The 15,160-nt window shown below is 37.6% G+C and overlaps 1 protein-coding gene across 8 annotated transcripts in view; it reads right to left on the bottom strand.

Moving 5' to 3' along the window:
- The window catches only part of ROBO1 (roundabout guidance receptor 1), a 750,394-nt gene that overhangs the window by 79,063 nt on the left and 656,171 nt on the right, over nucleotides 1-15,160 (bottom strand). For all 8 annotated transcript variants that reach the window (XM_075434010.1, XM_075434043.1, XM_075434019.1 and 5 more), the window contains 3 exons: nucleotides 8,212-8,332; nucleotides 4,359-4,497; nucleotides 2,986-3,113 (listed from right to left, as the gene is read on the bottom strand). In XM_075434010.1, coding sequence (XP_075290125.1) covers nucleotides 2,986-3,113; nucleotides 4,359-4,497; nucleotides 8,212-8,332 — 388 coding nt within the window. The remainder of the gene's footprint in view (nucleotides 1-2,985; nucleotides 3,114-4,358; nucleotides 4,498-8,211; nucleotides 8,333-15,160) is intronic.

The following is a 15,160-nucleotide window of genomic DNA, read 5'->3' on the forward strand; positions in this document are numbered from 1 at the left end:
CCATAAGCAGGAAGAACATTAAAATGGAATTGATATTCTCTTCCCCCTTATGCATTTTCTACTGTTAGCATCCTGTTATATATAGTTGAACTATCTGAGTTCACAGTTCCTAGTCCACAGACAGAGAGAGGATCCGCTCCCCTAGCCCAGAGGCAGGGCTGTGCAGTTTTCCTGAGACGGAGAACACTGCAGGGCATGCACCATGCACTCCGACGTCCGCTAGATCAAGCAGGGTTGGAGCTGACCTCGAGGTAATAATACCGCCAGAGCCAGGCCAGCTCTCTGCTGAGACACCAGGTCAGCTATTTGCCACGTTCCCTCAACACATCCCTGACACCTAGGTATCTCAATTAGCCCCGCTGCTGCACGCTCCATCTTTTAATACCCCAGATAACCCTGTAGAGTGCAGAACGTACACAGGTCAATCACAGTGCTTGAGGCCTGAAAAATGATGAGTACAGAAGAGGATATGTCCTCTTCCTAGCAGCGCTACCAACCCTAAGGCCCAAACAGTGTCCTGAAGAGCGCTGCTTACAGCCCTTTCTGCTGTGTGCCAAGTTTCATTTAGTGCAGCAGTTCCACTCTACAGGCACTTGACAGATGATGACTACTCTTTTCCTACCACAGACATGCATCTTCTGGGGTTACCAGGAACAACTCTCAGTTTCTTTCTTGGAGTATAGGCTGGCATGAAAACGACACAGCCTATTGCTGAGGTACTGAGGGAGAGAAAACCCAAAACAAACCCTGAAAAAAAAAAAACCCAAACCCAGACAAACTCAAAACCAAGCCAAAATCTCTCTTTGTCCTTTACTGAATATAACAACTCTACACAATGGCAGCTGTAACTTCCAAGGCCATTTGTAACACAGCCCCCTGTTTACAAAGACGTAACAGTAATAACTCTATTTGGCATAGCAGAACACATATTTATTAATCCCTACAGTCAACACATTGTGTGACAACAAAAGCACAGAAGAGACTTGTCATTTCCATTTCTTAAATCACCCAGAAATAACACTACTTGTATTAAAAAAAAAAAAAAATCTCCTCAAAGAGCTGTGTGTCCACGAACAGTCAGATCAATGTCGTCTTAGCACTGAAACTAGAAGACCGGATCTACCTCTCTAGATGGAGCATGGTCAAAAAGATGACCCTTTAGGGAAAAAACAAGTGTTTTAAACAAGAGGAAAGAGAAGGGAGAGGAGGGAAGAAGAGGATAAAGAGGAAAAAGAAGTAAAAATGTGAGAAAAATCTGAATGGAAAATGCATGTTTTCTGAAGGAGTCTTTTTATTTTTTCCTTTGCATAAAACTAGGTCTTCTGGATACTCTAATAAATGGGTTTTGATCATAATTTACTACATTACCCACTACTAATTGGCCTTACAGGTTACAGATTCTCACATCAATCCCTTCTATGAAGACATTAGTACAGACAAATGGCTCAGGAGGTAATCCATTCACACTGGGAAACAAATTATCCCATAACAATATCCGTGGAGCAAAGCTGTTACAATGTAAATATCTACTGTGTGATACAAGTACTTGAAAATAAAAAAAAAGAATCTTGCTGAATCAAGACTTAGGTTATGATCACTTTCCTTAAAAGTACCATTTTACTATCAAAATTCACAAGATCTCACTCTAGATATCTAGCATCTACATGCTTAAGTCTTTTTAAATCTAAGTAGCACTGTTAACCTAAATGGGATTACAAGAATATCAAAATTGCTTATTTTGAATAGGACTATAAGGAATTAAGGCTACAAATAGCTTATTTCCAGAAATGTAGCTGTTTAACAAGTCATAAAGCAAATTTTCTTAATTCTAACATTTTACAAGATTAACAGGTGATATAAGACGTGATCTTCAGAACAAACTGCCATTTAAAAATAATAGTCTTTTTAATAAACTGTGCCTACTGTTCAGGTGTTAATCTCTTACTCTAAAACACTGAACATAAGAGCTGCTTATTTTGCAAATATAAGGTATCAATTCTGATGTCTAGACATCATGGTAACTAACAAAACAGAACATCTCAAAATTCTTGGCTTTATGAGACCTTCAACAAAAGAATTCTTCTTTTCCTAACAGCTACAGATGTTAGGGACACCACGTGTTTCTGGTGGAAAAAGGAGAGCAGGTTAAGGACAAGACCTTTCCTGTTACAGTAAATGTGTCAAAATAGAGGCCTGTTACCAAATAAACCACTTTTAAGCCTGTACTTCCCCAGAACTCCATAATGACTAATTCCCACTGAACAGAGAAAAGGACAGAAGGACCATCAGTGCTTAGAAAAAAGCACCAGGATGACATCATTGCCTGTCTGCTAGCCAGGAAAGGAAGAGAGGGATTATCTGAATAGTAAACATCTGGATTGTGTATATAAAGGCAGTGAAGGATTTTTATACATATTAGTTCACTGAGTTCCACTGAATTTTTATCTTACAAAGGAACAGTAGTGCTACGACACGCTTTTATAATGAAACAGCAACAGGAATTCCAGTGGTCTGGGTCAGTGTATTAAAACATACACAAACAGATTTATCATTCACTGCTTCTTTACTGTATTTAATGGAAAGCAGTTGGCAGATATTTGAACTTCTAACTCTTCATGTTAAAATAATGTAGTTTGGTAACACTGGTTTTCTTCTTTCTGTTAGGATTTTGGGTACAAAGATTGTAAGTGACATGATTCTGATCAAAATGAAATTCAAAACATATTCAGTTCCCCATCCCAGTACCATAAAGACTGATTACAAAAAATCTTACATGTGAAGTGCTTCAATTCCTTAAGAATACAACTCACCAAATTTACACTTTTCTTTTTTTTAGAATACAGCATAGAGTTCCTGCATAAGTCACAACTCTGCTAATTGTGTATAGACTCAACTGCTCTGCGTATAGCAACTCTATAAAGTTGTCAAGCAAAAAAAAATCAACTTTATTCTAGATTGGAGTACTGTGCAAAGAAACATTCTTACCTTGAACTGTCAGAGTTGCTGATGCTTCAGCTTTTCCAACCATATTTTCTGCAACACAAGTATACGAGCCCATGTCTCCTGCCATAACTTTCCGGATTTTCAAGGTATGATCATCACGGATTTCATATCTTTAAATACACACAGTAATAAACAATGAATAGGAATACTAGAACTTTGTACAACCTTTGTAAAGTGTAAAAATATGGTGGGTTTGCTCTCAAATATTTTTATTCCTTTAAATAAACATATGTATAAATCCTTGTAAATTGATAATGTAAAAAATAAAGTTTTAAAAGCAAAATATATCTAAATACTTGAAAACCTGATTCTGATTTCATTGGAAACATGAGTCAGTTTTACTGATGTCACTAGAATTTCAATGGTGTAATATAATTGTAAAGCTCTAATGCAGAACATTTTAATTGTTAGAACTTTTTTTAACAAGTAAATGTAATAACAGTTATTACTCTCCCTATAACCTTCCCATCTGAATGAATTTTTTTAATATAGTTGAAAAGAAAATATTATTCTCAAGGAGATCAGAATTGCTTAAGAGTCAAGATAAATCACAACAGATTCTTAAGAACGATGTGGCATTTTCCCACTTCCTCTCCTTTCATCACCTTTTTTCTCTTCTTTGTATAATGCAGTCAATGTGTTTCTCTTTATGGGAAGTAGACTCTTCTCTTAAAAATGCTATCAGTTTTATTAAAGCTAGAGACTAGATATCAAGAAGCTGGATTTGGATGACCGAAGCCTGCTACAGCATTTCTTCTTTCAGTCCCCTCCCCTAATAGGTTTTTAACTGATGACTGAGAATTCAAGGTAAATAAATAAATAATCTATCTGTATTCTATGCAGAATGTATTTCTCTATAATAAGGTGTTTTGCTTTTTGGCCTGAATTAGAACATTGTCAGAGGAAAAAAAAAGTTAATCGGAAACTTAGTAACAAAGACATGTGTAACCAAGGCAGCTTTGTACATGAACAGACTGCATTTTATATCACTTGCGATCCCAATATACACTTTTTGATGTGGTAATCTAGTCTATTATTTGTTATACATTCTCCAAATTTTTTGAATTACAAAAGACTTCTCAGGTGAAGAATTAATCTGTATCAGATATTACTGACTTAGTTATTTTTTGTTCTATTTGTTTTGTGTAGTCACAACAAAAGCTTGAGAACAAGCTGTTCTTAAGTTTCAATATAAATGATAACTTCAAATAAAGCTCAATGGTCCTTAGAAATGTCTTATAAGATCAGCCAGGCCTTCTCCATTCAAGAAGAAGAAATGTTGGCTGTCAAGTGTCAAATGGCTACATCATATACCAATCTAGATGTCATAAAAAAGATAACTCCATGTACTGCACCTTGCTTTTGGTAATTCCCCATCATCTTTCCTCCATCTTACTGTAGGGACTGGGTCACCTCTTGCTTCACACTTAAACTCCGCACTATCATCCACAGTTACAGCCAGATTACTTGGCCTCTTCACAAAAGATGGCCTCTCTAAAAGGAAAGAAAACCAGGGATTAGTCCAGCAGTTCCGTGCCCGAATTGCGACCCTCCCCGAACTGTGGCTGTCAGAGCAACGGGAGCAGGGTGACGAGTCTGATGGAGGTGCCTCTGCCACTGCTGCTCTCACTCTCAGCCCCAGGCAGGGGATCCGCAGCCCTGCAGATGGTCAGCACTGTGAACAGGAGGCAGACGCTTTCAGCAGCGGCTCAGGATCCAAGCACAGTCTTCCTTGCTTCTTATGTATCATCGACACAGCTAATACAGCTAAAGGAAAAACACAACCTACACAGAAAACCTAAACACACAGCATTCCTCAGGTAGCAGCAGGCCTGCTGCAAGGACCCAAACAAATGACCCGTCCTCTGCTGCACTGCTTCAAGAAGACAGAAGGCACAAACCAAACACTGTCTGACTGGAGGATCTGGCTCAATGGTGCCTCTAAATCCGAAGGTGAAGTAAGGCCCAGCACAGCAGCTCTATGAGGCTGCTTGCAGTTGTCAACAGCAGCTAGTGTTTGATCCAACCATTCCCAACACTACGGTAGTAAGACACCTTTTTCTTTCATTAGCACACATAAAATAAAACAAGCCAAAAAAGAACCCCACAATGTCCTCTCTCTAATTTTTCTTCACAATAATTGCTGTTATCCTTGACTTACATTGTAGGACATGGATGACCCAAGTCCTGGCTCACCAGTCAGATTCATTGCTGCATACTTTTTCTCAGGCTTTCTGAAACAAAACGTGATCTCAGTACAGGCTGTGCTGTTCTGACAGTCCAGCTACTAGCTGGAAATTTCAGGCAAGGGATTGACAGACTTTTCCACCTGCAACTGGGTTCAAAGCTTTATGGTGCTGGGCTATTCGTAGTTTCATAGTTCCAGGTTGGAGTGCAGTAAGGCTTGCACACGCACAAGGAAGAAAAGTGTTTTTAGGAATTTCAGGGATACTCCAGGAAGGATTACCAATCTGGAAAGGCAGCATCAGATGACAACAGAATGCCCATAGACGAACAGGGAATGTTTAAGAGGCAAGTGCTTGGCAGGTTCCTTTGCTTAAGGCAGAGGATCTTTTCACCTATAAAGCTGTGAAAGCTCCGAGGGAGTCAAGAAGTCAGTTGCATGTTTTGACTTGTATGTATTAAAGCTATAAATATCACCTCCCTGGAACTGGAAGAGTCTAGAAGCCAATCAGGAAGGGTGAATACCCAAAAATATGCCACGAATTTCTCACAGGAGTACAAAAGCACCAGACAGAAGGATAAAGAGACAAACCCATATTCTTAATTTCTCACATCTGTGTTTGAAAAAGGTGGCTCCGAATATTACTTTGACTTTGCAGATAAAGATGTAGAGATTCAGTATTACAAAACTTTAGTGAATGGTTCAAAAAGGACTGAAGTGGAAATGTGAGTGGAACAAAACACTATAAAAGAGCTTCCTTTATTCTCGAGGATGTCCAGACCAGCTGGACACTTGTGTTGAAGACGACGCACCTTTGCCTGCAATGTTAGGCAAATAATGTTAGATGAAATAGCAAGTTGATCTTTAAGCTGACAGTTCTGGCCTGGGTTCATACACAAGAAGTGAGAAAGAAAATAGAGACCTACACACATGAATCTAGCTGTGAATGAAAAAAATACACATATAGACAGTCCCCCTTGCCCCAGCCCCTTTGTTGTAGGTGTAGTAAAAATGCAATCTGAATGCAAGACAAGAGCATTCCTGATTGATCTCCAGACTAATAATAGTTCGGGGAAGAATATTCAATTTAATTATGCAAGAGAAAAAGGACTGATCTGGTAAGGCCAGGACTGCTGCACAACAGCAAAACCCACAAGAGGCACATTGTTCTCCAGAGGAGTTTCCGAAAGGAAGAGTAATAGGCCGAGGGCTTTTGTCTGCCCATTCATAACACTCTCATTCAAAGGCATAAGCGAATAAGGGAAACCAGCACTGATTTCAGTACCTATTTTGTCACATGATTATTTGGCAAATACAAGCAAAGCTTAACAAAGACCACTTTGAAACTTTCTAATATTACAGTTTCTGGCATGCAATCATCCCTCTGATCTGAAGCAGACACCTAAAAGCAGAAGCTCAACTTCTAAATAACTAAACCCCATAAACAGAAGATCTATGCTGAAAGATTTTAATATATGAAGTCAGCATGTTTCTCATGCTTTTTCATGCATACCTAATGCCTGAGCTGAAAGAATAAGGTGTGCTAAAGATTTCTAGACACAGACTGATATGACATTCAGAGTTTACCGTACTGTTTGAAAAGAAAACCTCAGTCGTTTTCCCAGGCTGAAAATCAGAAATACGGTCAAAGGGAAAACGAGACAAAGAAAAAGGCAGAGACAGACCTTTCTCTGCGATGCATCCCTCTTACAGCTGTTCAGCAAGAGTAATATTTTCCAGCCTGGATTATGCAACAGTCCATACCATGATTCCCTGGTTAGTAGTAGAATAATGATGAACAATTAACAGGTACAGTTAACTAGGACCCTAGTGCCAGGACTTTACTCATGTAACACCACCTTTCTTTCAATTCCAGATCTTGCTTGGAAGTTCTAAAAGTCTATTTGACAATAAACTTCCTCCCAAAGTGCTTCAAAGGTGTCTATAAATTAAAAAAAGATCCACAGTATGGTGGATCATAGGAAGTCTTCCTTAACTTCTAAAACGTTATGCACTACCTTACTGGATATTCAGTTTCAGTAACTTTAAGCTGGCATATAAACTTGGTTTATTACGGGATACCTTGCTTCAAATACCTTCAAATAAAACTCTGAACAGGACTTCAAATTACTTCAGTCCTAATTCTAAAAAGTGGTGAAGATAGATAAAAGTGCCAAAGATGGACAAGATGGATCTTAAACCCGAATTAAAAAAAAAAAATAAAGCAGCAGCAAGAGCCAGGGCTACTGCAGCAGCACTGTGATGGAAATCAAAGAGGTCTGAACTTATGGCTAGGATATTTTCATCCTGTGATGATAAAATATCTATTTGTTTTGCAGAAACAATTAAGCTATCTCAAGCCTCCCCAACTTCAAAGTAACACAACACTTTTTGCACGAAAACTGCCAAAGCTGCGTCTACAGTGATCAGGAGGCAATTCTCATATGCTTAAGGTATTCCGAGACTGCACTTGGGGTTACAGCTTCTCTTCTGCAATAGCAACAAAAAATGCAATTTTCAGCTAAGCTCAGTTGTCTTAAATGAAAGTGTAGTTCTTGAGGCTCAGAGGAACTATTATTAGGACCACTTGAACAAGCAGACCCATTGTATCTTGACAATACTCAGCACACATAACTATAAATGAAAGGAATTTAGAACAGAAACTTTGAATAATTCTCATTTTCTTACATGAGAAGGAAATATCAAGTCTCTGCTTCTTAGCAATGCTATTTTTCACTTTGCCGTTACTTTATAGCACTGATATAGTCAGTGAATACTGGAATTATTTTCAGTTTGGTAACTATGAAAGCAACAGATAGCAACAAGAATCCAAGGTGGATTGCAAAGCCATTAACTGCCACCCATTTGCTAGAACACAACTGTGACAAAAACATTTTCAACATAAACACTGAAAAGAAAATGGATGAGAATGACCCTTAATAACAGCTGTCTTAGGAAGAAGTTGAACATTTTCATTTTCACGGACCTTTTCATTAGCACAGTCTTAAAGGAGGAGTTCTTACCTAAAACAGTGAGCTCCGCAACTTCACTTTCACGTTCTCCAACCATATTTGTTCCAACACAAACATATTTGCCAGCATCATTCTTTCTTGTGTATGTGATCATAAGCTTTCCTCCTCTGATCTAGGACAAATCAAGGATAAGAAAAAATACTTTAATATGAACTAACAATTTAAAAATATTAATTTGAAAAAGTTTTGTTACAGATAATTAAAGAAACAGAAGTTATCAGTGATTATCCAAATTATATTAAAAAATGAAAAAAAACACCTACTATCAACCTAGTTTCCTTCTCTTCTGCAAAAATCTTGCCTCTTAGTTTTACATCAGTATTTTAAAATCTCCCAGATTTGGATCCCTATTACTCTTGCCTTCATTCTGTGTATTGTAATGCTGGCTGTTCAACAGTCTGTTTAATGCTTGTTGGCCAGAAGGACTACTTTTCCTTCCTATGTATTACTGCAGTTTGATATAATCAGGTGAAGAGTAAAAACTAGCACTAGACATAAATCCCATTTTCACATCAAGTGCTGCAATTACTTTTTCTTGACAAGAATTATGTGTACGTTACCCTACTGTTGGTCATGCTCATTATTATTCATTAATTTTGTGTTTATTTTGGTTTTCATTTCTAAAGGAAGCGTAGGAAATTTTTCATTATTTAAATTTTTTTATTATTTAGTTCTTCACCTTTAAATAAGTAATCTTAAAGGCTGATAAGCCACTGGGCAGAAGCAATTGAATCCTTACTGGGAAGTGAATAACATTCTGCTCTTAATTCTGAATTAATTTTTTAGAAAATAATGGAATTCCAATAAATCCAAAATCAGAAAACTTACTTCCCCTTTGTGACTTCAAGTCTTCTGATTTTATATAAAAATACACATTAAATGCATACATAAATATCTGATCTCCCTTTAAAAGTATTTATTCGCCAATTTCATTGAGAAAATGGTTGAACAAGTTTCAAAGTTTGTCAAAGCCCAGCAAAATATTTGTAGGCAACTGAATACGTACCATGCTTCCTTTAATATACAAAAAATGTTAATTAATTACATTTTTAAGTGAACATATGCTCATGAGTCCAATTACATATGAAAACCACTGCAGTTCAAGGCATAAGTGGAAGTAAACAATAAATAAAAGCCACATATGAAGCTACATGAAAGGGTCTAATGTGGTCAGTGACAAGGAGGTGTGTGTTCTCAATATGAGGTACTTTGCTCAACTTGCCTGCAGCTAGAAATCTCTCCCTGAAAAATTGACATCTTGAGCAGTGTTTGGCTCTTATTATCATTGTAAGATGTACGCACACCAAGATGACAGTCAGTTATTGAGATAAATGAACGTGCACATGTAACGTAGATAGTGTTGCATACAAATATTCTGTTGCCTTTGGCACTCGTTTGAGAACAGAAAAGATATGTCCTTCATCATTCAGAAATCTAGTAACACTGAAATTTCAATGGGGATTTGAGGCATGAAGAATGAAAAAATAAAGGTGACCTGCAAATACACATTTCTCAAAAATCTGTGAGCAATTTTAGATCACTGACTGCCTGAAATGGTAAGCATGGGAAGAGAATGCAACATATAACCAAAAGTCTGTATTTCTTCCTGTTTTATATCTCCCTAAATCAGAGACCTATTTATTTCCAATTAATCTATGCAAAGGATTTTAAAAAAACAATTTTAGAAAGACCGCCACATGCATTTTGGGGTACTTGTTTATCCAGATATATATATGCATAAATATGCATAAATATATACTTTTTGTGTATATCAATACTGAATGCACTGGATTTAACAAAGAAATACATTTACATATCACAAGAATTTACCAACTCAGCTGATGATTTCAAACCCATGTAAACTGAAAGCAGTGATTTTCATACATGTCTTATGAGCTGAAGTCCCACTGATGTTCAGTAGCACTTGTGCTCCTCTGTGATTTTGGCACTTAAGAAAATCCCATTCAAACCTTTCATGATATGACACCACTGTGTATTTTGCACAAATCGTAACCTCCAGCAAGAACTATCCTATGAAATTCTTGTAGGAATCACCACAAGACTCCCTTCAAAGCATAGATGGAGAGATGCATTAAAACAGAAGCATTTGAACAATTAAAAAAAAACACATCAAAAGCTGCTTTTCTTCCAAGTTGTTCAAGATTTAGGTAAGGAAGGAGAGGCAGACGAAACACCCACCACCTCAGTAAGATTGATCAAGCCCTTCTATTTATTACTAAGACATTGCAAAACAAATCTGTAGCTATGACAAATTTATGCTGTCTGTGGGCAATGTTTGCCACTTTTTCTCTCAATATGAAATCCTAGAAATACCTATGGAGTGTAGACCAATGGTTTTAATTAACAAAGTACACCATTAAAAACATGCATATGAATTTTTGTAGGAACACATAAAGAATCACTGCTAGGTTTCTTTGTCTTACTACGTTCATATCCAGTAAATCCAGTACTGTAAGTTCATATCCAGTATTTGGAGCAATAAAGAGTCAAATCACCTTTGGGGGCAGTATCTAAAATACTGCAAATTAGAACAATTCACACTCTGTGGATACTTCACAGTTAATCAAGGCCTTCTAATTTGAGTGTTTTGTCTCTTACATTTGTGCCCCTGCCCCAGAATGTACCAGCTGGACTTTATAGTAGCAGATGATATAACAGTTTGAAAAAGTGACAGGCAGTGTAAGATTTCATCTCAAACCTCCGGTCCATATTTAACCCAAAGAGAAGTCCTTTTTTTCCCAGTAAACAAGATTTAGCAAACATTTTTATTACACTACTCTGGTAGATACTGCGTATCATGGGAAAAGAATTGCTTTGCTAACTGCCAAAGCCTTCAGTCCAATTTCGAAAAGATGGAAGTAAGTTTCATGTTTCATTTATACAGAAATGACGCCAAGGCACTTTTTGACTTTTCATGCCTCTTCAGGATTTCGTTCTGTTCTGTGCCTACCAGCAAATTTATCAGGGCTGTGCAAGCAGAGAAAACAGGAATAGTACTGAATACTGATGAGAGAAAACGATTGTGATCAGGGATTCACAGCTGATCTTCAGATGCCTGTACCACGTATGGCTTGTTGCATGCACTTTAAGAGAATATATGATAGCATGGTGACTTACAAAGGCTTATTGAAAGCTATTTTCTGTGACCTGCCTGCCTGCCTGATTATATTTTGCTCTTCATGAGTAAATTGTTCATTCAGGCAAGTCCACTTCATTTATTTCTTTAAACAACAGTTGGAGATGTTCATGCAGAAAACTCTAGGCACCCACAGAGTTAACTAGGTCCAGAACTGTAAATTATGGCCACCCAGCAGCAAAAAATCATATACAAATAATGAATCAACTCGGTCAGCCAACAAATCAAATCCATAAAAACTTACCCAAGGGTTCTACAACATACCACCAAGTATTCAGTATAGCTGTACACTTATATATACTTATCCTAAGATCATATTTTACATACCTATGCATGCTGTGTGTGCGTGTGTAAATTTCTATATGTATAAATCCATATCCATCTGTCCATGTTAAGGAATATTTTTATATATGTGGGTGATTCATTTACTTTTCACAGAAATGTGTTATGTAATATGAGAAAGAATGAAGCCATGACAGAAATACTTGGGAAGTCCAACTATAAAGATAACTGGCATTTTTTTTAACTTCCTTTTAGCTTCTAGTTTCATTCCATTTAATAAATGAAATCTGCTGTGTTGCAAAATAATTCTAAAGCAAACTTAAACTAATAAGAAAATGAGATTTAGACTGCAGAGTGAAATACTGACCTCTCTGTACAGCTAGGGCTTCTGTATATGCAGTATCACAAATTTCACATATTTCAGTTTTCTACAGTACAACACAGATAATATCACATTATACTTAAATAAAATGTGATGGGCATATGATATTAACCTGTCAGACATGGTCTTTGCTTTAAAAGTGTACCATCTAATTATAAATGACAGTAAAACAGTTGTAATTAATAGCATCACCAGTGGTAGACACAAGTAAAACAGAATTTTTATTTCTTCATTAGGAAACATGGAGTTTGCTCATTTCCTTCTTTGTGGTCTAGCAACCCAAAACAGATTAGTATATTCATATTATCCTGTACAGACTGTAAGGCACAGCATGTCAGCAATAGAAGACTACTTTGCTGTTTTAATTAAGTTTAGTAAAAAAAGAGTATAAATGAATACCTATCTGAAGTTTACATTTAAAAAATTCGTATCTTGTTCCAAGCCTTGTGAATCTCATGTATTGTTCCCTACCTATTATAGCACGCTTAAATATCAGACACTAGACATCAAAATGGGTTTGGAACAGGTCTTCTACAATGATTGAAGTTTGTTCTTGTTCAGCTTCAAAGTTCAGATAGAGGAGAGTCTGTCCCACTTTTGGTTCCATTCTCTGAGACCCCAGGAAGGTACGTGCTGCCTCCTCCAGATCAAACACACAAAAAATTCCATTTGAAAGAAGTTTAAAACATACTTTCAAGTGGTCTTCCTGTGCCGTAAATCTGTCATGACAAAGTGCAAGTCAATTGTTCCCACCTACCATACAAACCAACAAAACAGTCTTGCAATGACGACAGGCCTGAAGGTAGAGTCTGTAAAGGATGGTGCAAAACACATAGAAAGATGGCTTTACTTAAAAAGAAAGAATATTTAAGCTAGATAAAATGACAACAGATTCAAGCTGCTGCTTCTGGCACCCCTGTCAATCCGGCCAGGATACATCAGAGTCAGCATCGGATTCAAGTCTGCTCATCAGTCTTCCCCTCTTTTACAGCCTCATTATTAATGGCTGTATCTACATGAAGATGGATAGCTACAAAAGCTTAAGGGTTATCTCTGTCCTGAATTGTTTGGTGACTTCAGAGGGAGCTGAGAGTTATTCAGCCCTTGGCATTATCACAAGACAGAATTACCATATGTGTTTGATACTTCCCTTAACTAACAAGGTTGTGGAGACAGCCAAGATATATGCAGAGTGTCGTAAATCAACTCCAGAAAAGAAAAATCTATACCTCAGCATACACAATTTTCAGAAGTTTAAAATTGTAACAATCTCAAACTTACTTTCTACAAACATTTGGCTTTTGTTAATCATGAAGGAAGATTTAATTCAAAATTGGCCATATTGGCTCACGTTAATCAGAACTAATTTCTGAACAGACAGCTATGCTTATATGAAAATATTCGAACCAGTAAAATACTTTCCTGAAACGTTTGCACAGCTACAGTACAAAATATTTACTATGTAATACTTCCTTTCTTATTATAAACCAAGATAAAAATCCTCCTACAACAAAAGCATGTTACAATTACATTCCTAGCCTTAAATCTGCTCTACCAAGATATCAAAAATAAAAAAGTAAGTAGCAAACACTCAGAAACTGTTTTTCACAATGCTATTTACTGAGTACAGAAAACACACTAAACTTCACTAATAGGCAGCACATAAGCACATCCTATGGGTCAGTAAAACAAATATGGAACTAACCGATCCTTCTGCAACACCCAAAGAAAACCCAACTGAACCCAGCATGGGAACAATGTGCATGTAATGACAACTATGATATTTCTGTAAAACTGTAAATTTAACCTCATGCATGAATCTCCCCTGGATGCACAGATGCCTATGTAGCTTTCACTGCAATCAGTGATTGAAATCAGAAATAAAAGTGAACTTGAACTGAACTTGGTGTCTGGTATGTCTTCATTTCTCTCCCCTTAAGCAAGTCAGATGATTTGAAGTATCTGTTACACAGGAACTTTCTTTTAAGCATCACCACACCACTGTGTTCTTTACACACCTCCGAGGACAAAATCCCAGACCACCTGGGGTTAATTTGCCGCACAAAAACTCTCAGTTTTAATTCTGTTACTTAAAGTATCACAAATGTAGTATGGAAAAACAATCCTAACAAACCGCGAATTTTAAAACATACAAAAAATTCCTACCTGGTAACCATAAAAGAAACAACATAGCCCAAATCTGCAAATGCATTCAGCAGCCTATTTCCCACTCAGTGTGCCTATGCTGCAAGAGAGAGATCCAAGGTCACTCTGTGGGGCTGTGTCAAAAAGCCACCAAGAATGAAGCCAAGGGCGGGTTCAGTCCGGCTCCGCAGGGATCCCAAGGGCCCACTGACACGACCAGATCAGACTCTGCAGCGATTTGCACACTGTGGAGTACACCTAAACCCTGCAGACAGCACCGGGGGGTGGATGGGGGAGCAGTGCCACCACCGTGCCGTTTTGGAGGGGGATGGACTCTGCTGCGGTTTTGAAGGGGCTTTCAGTTCCTATCATCGTAGGTATCAACCAATGTTTCCTTAGTTTTCTAAGCCTGGAGTTAATGCTGGCAGGACAATGCCACAGATTTAGGGCAACTTGATATCATGGGGTGTATTTTGTCGATAGGAAATTTCCTACTTTCCCCTAAGGAAAGAGGAGCTGCGCAGAGCACAAGGCTCGAACAGCAGAGTCCGAACTTTCATCTTCAAAGCTTAGAAGCATGGGTAGATAAAACTTCACTAAGACTTGTAATCTGATGAAAGACATTTCTCAGAGTGCAGATCACTCACAGCCATCATGCCAAAATATGGGATCTTTCAAGCTCCTGGTCTTCTAAAGGGAACTGTTCTGACCCGACTCAAGTTATCAAAAGCTTTGAAGTAGACATTCATAGGTCATCTTCCACGATGAGCTCCCACAAGAAATTGAAAGGCCTTTAACATGCAAACGCAAGGTTCTCCTAGACTTTAAAGTACAGTTGTGAAACAACAACAACAACAAAAAAATCATCACAGCCTGAGAAGAGAGAATAGAAATATAAAAGAATTATTCAAAATTTGTCTCTTGGCATGAGTCTGTGCAGCAGGTCATTACTTTCAGCTTCGGCTTCAGTCATT

The sequence above is a fragment of the Opisthocomus hoazin genome, chromosome 1 (genome assembly GCF_030867145.1).
Source record: "Opisthocomus hoazin isolate bOpiHoa1 chromosome 1, bOpiHoa1.hap1, whole genome shotgun sequence".
In the NCBI taxonomy this organism is placed as follows: Eukaryota; Metazoa; Chordata; class Aves; order Opisthocomiformes; family Opisthocomidae; genus Opisthocomus; species Opisthocomus hoazin.